This window comes from Trachurus japonicus, chromosome 23, assembly GCF_045865225.1.
Source record: "Trachurus japonicus isolate A0001 chromosome 23, Traja_1.0".
NCBI lineage: Eukaryota > Metazoa > Chordata > Actinopteri > Carangiformes > Carangidae > Trachurus > Trachurus japonicus.
This window is the reverse complement of record NC_140929.1, coordinates 3,593,710-3,601,688: the sequence shown is the minus strand read 5'-3', so window position 1 is coordinate 3,601,688 and position 7,979 is coordinate 3,593,710. Positions and strand designations below refer to the sequence as shown.

The window sequence follows — 7,979 nt, the reverse complement described above, 5'->3', positions numbered from 1 at the left end:
AAGTCTATATTTCAGGCTTGTTTGTAGCGGAAGCTCCTCTTCCTGGTCCGTCCAAATCTCGTGAGATTTGCCGGCGCAAATCGTTTTTTTGGGGATTTTTTGGGGCATGGACAGGACAGCTGGAGAGAGAGACAGGAAATGGGTTTGGGTGGAATCAAACCGGATCCTCTGCAGTGAGGACTATTGGCTCTGTATATGGGGCGCCACTGAGTTATACGACACCCCTCAGGAATTATATGTCGGTAATCACATCACATATTGAAAACATGAGGAAGAAGAAACGTGATCCAGTGCCTTATCAGTGCTAATTAACATCAGCTGCTTTAGTCCTGATTGATTATGACCTGTAAAAAGGTTCCACATCCCATGATGAGTCAAAACAAAGAGCTCTTTCAACACCTCCATAACCTTGAGAAATACAGTGACAGCGTTGATGGTTTCACACCTGTTTCGAAACTTCTCAATGATGCAGAGTGGCTGCTACCGGAGTGGAAGTGGAAAGCACATCATTTCACAATGTACGAGCAGTGAAATGAAGTCCTGACCCCCCCCCCCAAGACTGAGCTGTAAAAAAAATAAAATAATAAATAACAAGCCAAAAGCATAATTTCATTCATCACGGCAATGAGCAACTAAGTAGCCTATGGAAACTCACAGAACAGAACAGAATAGGGGGAAAAAATCAAAAAATTAAATGCAGCCCAAAAAATAAATAAATAAAATAAAATAGAAATAAAACAGAGTAAATAAACACAGGACTTTCCAGAGTCTGTGCAGCCTTCTCTTGGAGTCAGAGTTTATTTTTCTTCTTTAGTTCATCCTCATGGACTCGTGAGGACTTCTTCTTCTGTCAGATCATCAGATGGTTGACCCTCTTACTGTACGTCCTTGTTTCTAGACTTCACCTGCCTGAATTACCCACAGTTCATGGTTTTCACTTTGAACAGACCTGATCTGATTGGTCGTTCACCTTCAGCACTGTCAGAAAATTAACTCACATTGATAAGTATCAATGTTCAAACATGTGTACTGTAAAGGAAATATTTGATTAATTTTAAGGAGCGCTCTGCACAGATCTGATGTGATGATGCTTCATGACCAGTCTGGCTTTGAACAGGTGGAGACAGACGCTGTGAACAGTTAGTCCTCCATGGTCTCTATATGTGTCTCATTTCTTGTTTTTCCTCCGTAGACCCGGTTGGCCACGACCTACAGAAGTCATAAATGCATCTGCAGCCACAACAAACCACTGAGCTCTTGTTTCAGTTTGATGAATAACAAAGCTCCTTTATTTACACTATGTGGGGAAGGGTCTCCTGAGCTCAACACTTAATAGATCTAGAGCAGTTAGAGAGGCAGGGACGTTTCTAGACCCTCTGAAGGCCCCAGAGCCTTGAGCATACGAACAGCCATTGGTAACATCATGTTGTCATTGATATGGACCAATGTTACCCCCCCATTCCCCCAATTGCCTGGATTGCCTTCCCCTGTTGCAACGTCTCTGTAGAGGAGATGCACACTGACCACACCAGTAAAAAACAGAAGTTGTAAATTTCTCCTTCTTTTTATTTTGAGAAACTAGTCACTAACCGGTTCCTCTTTTATTGCCTTTTTTCAGATCCGTTTCTTTTTCAGCTTTTTGCATTTAAATAGAATCTGTTTGTATCGTTTGTTACATCATCTACTTTCCATGTTGATTAGATGATTATTCTTTTCATTTATTTAATAATTTATTTACAGTCCAAGGTGGATGAATCCACAGCTGGACATGGTGGCAACTAGACACACACCAGTTACTTCTGTTTTCTGGAAATCAAAAGTAAAACGACAGATTTACATCATTGGAACCAGTCAGAGGACAAAGTTAATCTGAGACACTCATACATGTTGAAACATGTTGAAACGTGTCTGAATGAGGAAGTTTCAGTTTAAAATGTTCAAAGTCAACTACTGTGTGTACACGACATACACAGGATTGAAATGCCATTAAATACACACTATATAAAATATATAAAACGTACACTTAAAGTTATACTGCAAACGGATGTGGTAAAACTTAATATAAGAGTGACACGCCTCTTCTGGCCTCTTTAGAATCACAAGAATATGGAGACACTTTAATGTCTTTTAAAGTTTGGAAGTATTTTAGTCATTTCTTCATGTTTGAGCTGTGACTTCCGACAGATGTTGTCATTTTCCTTTATTAGTTTGGCTGCAGTTCAGATCTGTGTGTCGTAACTCTGTGTTCATCCTCAGACACACCTACTCTGCATGCAGTTCATCACTGCTGCACATCATCATCTCACACACACTTACACTGCATCTGAGAAACTCTGCTTCACTTCTTCATCAGAGCAAATCACCAACATCTGAAGATGGGAAAAGTTCATGCTTGCCTCAAATACCTCTTCATCTTCTTCAATGCGTTGTTCCACGTAAGTAGAAAAACTTTTTCTTTTTGTCATTTCAATTAGTTTTATATTTGTTTTTCAAGCAAAAGATTGAAGAAAAAAATAGAAATAAGTCCTTGCATATTTTTCTGTATCATATTCTATCATTCTAGTCAAACTAAGAAAAAGAACAGCATTAGAAAGTTTTTCAAAAAAAAGTTTCATTTTTCACTCAAAACACGTTTGTTTCCTCAAAACTGCACGATACTGATTAATTTACAAAAGTGATATCAAAATAAGACAAGAAGTCGTACATTTGCATAGTAAGAATAATAATAAATATGACACTGTGGTAATGAAGTGAGAAGTTTTATATTAATTATTTGGGTTTTTTTTGGCTGAACTTTGTCCAAGACAAAGAAGAAAAGCTAAAATAAAATCAGAACAGGTTCAGAACAGGTGCAATATACAGTACATGTGGATTATAAATACATACAGTATACACCCACACAAATGTTATCGTATAAACACTATTATATATTATTGTATATAACGTAAGCTTACTTTTCAAAATGTCACTTTATAAACATTGAAACTGTAAAAAATTAAGCAAATGAGGATTTGAAAAAATGAAGAAAAAGACAAAAGTTCAAATTTTACACTTGAACTTCATTTTGTCTTTTTCTTCACTTTTTTTCTAAACAAAGTTGAGGAACTGAGAAACTGACTTTAAAAAAAAAAATTTACTGGGTAGTATACCAGCCAAGTCTTCTTCTTCTTTTCCTTTGCATGTGAGCATCATCAGTCTGTGAAGTTCAGGTGTTACATCTCTGTCTCCCTCTAGTGTCTCAGAGCAGAAACAACACGGACACAGATCTATGAGAGAGATCAGGGGAAATTATAAGAATGTGAAGTAATATGATGATATAATATAAATGAACAAATATGGAGGAAGCTCTTTAAAATGCAATTTGACATCAAACATTTCTCTTTAAATTTATTATCACATAATTAAGTTATCATTTTATTTTTTTCATCATTTTAAATCCAAATTTTTTGTAGTCATCATCGCCAACCTCATTATGTGTTTCATCTTTAACACAACGTGCTCCATATTCTTCATCTATTATGGAGACAGTCTTCGGCCTCTATACACTCTGCTTTTATTCAATGTTAAACATTGACTAACTAATGGTGTGTTTGTGTCCTCAGGTCTTTGGATGGGTATTAATCATCGGAGCAGTGAATTCTCTCCACGTAGGGGTAAACAGCAACAACACTCCATGTTATTTGTACCTGTGAAGTTGTAACAAACGACAAACAGAAAATAAAAGAAACAAATAATTTAAATTCACTAATTACAATTTTGAACGTTGAAGTCAGACGGAAAATCATGGAGTTTATTCTGTACAATTTGTTGTAAGTAAGAAAAATGTCATTTTTGAACACTAATTCAGTGTTTGTGTTTTTGTTCTGCCATGGTGGAGCAGATGTCTGGAGGGATCCCAATTTTTGTTTGGGTCACTATCATTGGCATCGTCTGCATCTCTGTGCTGGGAATATACGGAGGCTGCAAAGAGAACACCCTGACTCTGAAAATTGTATGTACAAGAACTAGAGATAGAAAGGAGCAACTTCCACTTAGATCTTTTGGTTTTGCTGATTTGGTAACTTTGTTTTATTCTTCTTTCATCACAGTTTGCAGGTTGCATGGGGGTCGGAATGGTCATCACGCTGATCTTTGGCATCATAGTCATTGTCCAAAGAGAACAGGTCTATGCTCTGAGGCTTTTTTTCTTTTATATTATTTTTTATTGCAAAGTGCACTTTGGATAGAATACATGTTACTAACCAAGCAATCATGGTCTCTTACATGTTTTTTTTGTAATAAACAGCTAAGCTAAAGTTAAAAGTAAAAAATATTAAAGAAAAATAAAACCAGCAGCAACATCCAACACAGAAATAGATTGGGAATAACAATTTGATCAATTTCTACACAAATTGGGTGCTGTAGCTAAACAAAGAAAGCTCAAGCATGAGCTGGAAATAATGAAACCAACGGCAGCAAAAACTAAAAACAAGCCATGTGCCGGACATCAGATGAAATGAATAACATATGACGGAAAAAAAGACCTACTTAAAGCCAGTATCATCACAGAGTTGTCTTGGGAAGTCGTTAATTTCATAACATTGACCTCTCTCACGTCCTTTAGGTATTTTAAGTAGGGGTGGGTATTGCCAAAGACCTCACGATACGATACACATCATGATACTTGAGTCACGATACGATACGATATTGCGATATCCAAATTTTGCGATATATTGCGATATATTGCAATATTCTACGATATTCTACATAGTTCACTGAAAAATGTAAAAGGCATTATGCATCTTAAAATCCGAGTTGTATGTACATCAGATGATAGTGATAATTTATGGGACAAACTGAGTCAAAACAATGTAATTCAAATTAACCATGCCATTTTATACAACATATTTGCATGTACAATACACTGTCTGAGGTAGCAGCACAGTGACACCTTGCGGAGCAGAGGTGCGGAAGTCGTACTGGATTTACGTCTGAAACATGATTTATTATTTGAAAAAAAAAAAAATCGATATTTAAATATTGAATATTGATATCGTATCGCGATATAAAGTATCGCGATATATTGCCATATCGATATTTTTGCCCACCCCTAGACCAGGTTCTGAGCTTTAACACAAACATCTACCTTTATACTGTATGGAGCTTTAATATCTCAATCAATCAATTTTGATGGTGTTTCTTGCTGTTTTCAGCTCCAAGATACAATCCACAACGGTTCCATTCCTGTGACGGAGGAACAAGCTGAGTTCCTGGATAAAATGTTACAGATCTGCATCGGCGTGCTCTTTGGACTTCTTGTCGCTGCTGTAAGTTTATTTGTCATTTTCTTGTCCTTGTTGTGTTATGTGACATCATTTTATTCAGATATTGTAAAGAACCTCCTTCCTCAAAAAAATTAGATCCCAGTTTTATCCCAATAGCTTTAGAGAAGGGAAAACAAACCAATGAAAAACAGGATGTTCAGCCGGGTTTTTCATTTTCCTGTGGTCAACATCTCAGATTGTGCTAGGATGCTAGGCTAACTTCACTTCTAGCTGCCTTAAGGCCAAAAAGCTAACATTAGACTCTCCTGAATGCAATGATTCAGTTACCACTGTTTTCAAGACTGAGCTACTTAACAGTTAGCATAACTTGCATTAGCTTAGACACATAGGCCTATAGCAGTAAACATTAGCCTTGGACAGTGAACAGTGGTTTCATTTGGGTCAAAGCTTTTAGCAAGAATTACATTTGTGAGTGAATGTTAAGCGTAGCGTCAGTGTTTAAACATTAATATCAAATATCAGTGGGATCAGACAAATGGTTGCTCATATTTTACTTGAGGCTTGAATTCAAGGTGTTTGAATGTTTCTCTGACTGATGAATTGTCTCCACAGCTGATGAGTCTGGGGATGTCCAGCATGATGATCCATCAGATTAAACGTCACGACAGCATACATGTAGGAGCCATATCCTTCAGCATGTAACAGGGAACCACCCTCTGAACCTCTGAGCCTCTGCACTGTAATTGGACGATGCAGCAGTCAATAAAAACCTGTTTACTTTACATTTCTGGAGAATTAAAGTGCTTCATCTGGGAGAAAACATTGTTTTTCTCACAGCTTTCTGTGAGAGCAAAATAAGACAGATATTTTTTGGGTAATTCTAGTCAGAGACATATTGTAGGAATGAGACCGTTTCTAAGCTCCTCAGCTCCAACAGCATGCTAACATTTGGTAAATTAAGGACAAATCTACAGACAAAATGAAGTAAAATAACGACCATAATTTGGATTTTTTTTTTTTTACCATTTCTTTCCTCTAGTCTGAAAGGAGACATGTTGAGGAAGCAAAATAGCCCAAAACCTTAAAATTGATCAGTGCACAAAAAATGTTTCACCTTAACATGTATTGTATTATAACATGTTAACATGTAAGCATACATACATGACCGTAGTACACATTTGTCATAAATATATTCAATATAAATATTCAACAGCAAATAAGCCATATTCACCTGTCCATATTTCAGCCACTTGTTGCAACAGGAGTTACCAGCAGCAGCCAGCAGAGGGCAGCGCAACCACAGATCAACACTGTGACAGAGCTGCAGGGGAACCACAGCACATAGTGGTGTGAAGGAACTTTTTTTCTTTCATGTTTTCCGGCCTAATAAAAACTGAGCTGAAGACATCATATTTAGTATTTTCACTCAGCTCCACCAGTAGCCTACAAACACTGGTGTGATGGAGCTTCTCAGGAGCCATGTTGGCAATAGCATTTACATCTTTCTTATCCGTCTTATTTCAATTCTCAGGTGAAGTCACAGCAGTTTTATTTACGGCCGTTAATAAAACATAGAGTTACACTCTCCTCTCCTCTCCTCTCCCCTGACTGAGTTGTGAATTAATAACCTGTGTATGAGGAGCAATGAATCAGTGACCTGAACAACATGGCCGCCTGCCCTCCTTTATTCACAGGTGTAAATAATCAGATGAATGATTCCACAGACCTGCTTCTCCAGCAGCAACATGCTACCAGGCTCTCTGTGTAGCAGCAGGAGTGTAACAGCAGTTAAGTTTCAGTTTAGAAGAAACATAACTGAACAACACAGGACACTTGACTGTTGAAACATCTTGCAATCAAAGACGACGCCTAAGATTGGTCTCAGTTTCCTTAGAAAACATGACCATGAATGGACAACAATTTCAGTTTTGGTAAAAGGGAAGTAGAACTGTGTATCATCTCTGCAGCAGTGAAAGTGGACCTCATGTTTGTACTCTAAATACATGTCAATTGAGAAGAACAATGGTCCTAGGATCGAACCCTGGGGGACGCCGCAAGACACGGGAGCTGAGGAAGAAGATGCACTCTACTTTGACAAACACAATGAAATGAACTACTCTACTCTGCTTATTTTATAGAATTATATCTTAACTGTGTTTTATTGCCTGTTCATCAGTTCTATTTTATATTTCTATATATAGGCTACATCTGTCTTTTCTTCATGAACTGTCCATCTTATGTGTTGGTGAGCCGTTTTGGAGCAATTTCCCACCACGGTGGACAATAAAGATTTATTGTATTGTATTGTAGGTATGAACAGCACAATTTCAGTTAAAAGGAAGTTAATTCTGACTAACAATCGTTTCATTCTGTCGTTTCATACGCAGTGAGGCCTGCAGACAATGTTAACTCTTGAAATGAAGTTAAACAGCTGGTAATTGACATAATGATTAACAAGCAGTGTCACCACCTTATTAGTACCAGACCTTCTGGATCGAGTTAAAGGGATAGTTCACTCAAAATTTCCTCCGTGCCTTCTCTGAGTTACAGGGGGGCTCTGTGCAGCACTGCATGTCCATATGACGGTTGCAAATGGATACCACTTTTCTTCGTAACAAAAAGACACACCAAAAAACATCCAAATACCTCCATAGTGCTCATATGTGATGTCCGTCTTGTATTGAATCCCTGACATGAGAAATTGTTCCGAAAAAA

The 7,979-nt window shown here is 37.5% G+C and overlaps 1 protein-coding gene across 1 annotated transcript; it reads left to right on the top strand.

The window, feature by feature from the left end:
* The first annotated feature begins 2,275 nt into the window (after positions 1-2,275).
* LOC146962336 (uncharacterized) lies at positions 2,276-7,331 on the top strand. The gene is made up of 6 exons (XM_085769380.1): positions 2,276-2,435; positions 3,603-3,653; positions 3,881-3,991; positions 4,089-4,163; positions 5,193-5,306; positions 5,877-7,331. The coding sequence occupies exons 1-6, from the start codon at positions 2,376-2,378 to the stop codon at positions 5,964-5,966; spliced, it is 501 nt and encodes a 166-aa protein (XP_085625506.1). The 5' UTR covers positions 2,276-2,375; the 3' UTR covers positions 5,967-7,331.
* Positions 7,332-7,979: the final 648 nt, after the last annotated feature.

Excerpts from the sequence above, each read along its gene's own strand:
- LOC146962336 (XM_085769380.1), top strand. The coding sequence starts at position 2,376 with ATGGGAAAAGTTCATGCTTGCCTCAAATACCTCTTCATCTTCTTCAAT. Across the intron at positions 3,992-4,088 it reads ACACCCTGACTCTGAAAATT|TTTGCAGGTTGCATGGGGGT; the intron begins GTATGTACAAGA and ends CTTTCATCACAG. Across the intron at positions 4,164-5,192 it reads TCATTGTCCAAAGAGAACAG|CTCCAAGATACAATCCACAA; the intron begins GTCTATGCTCTG and ends TGCTGTTTTCAG.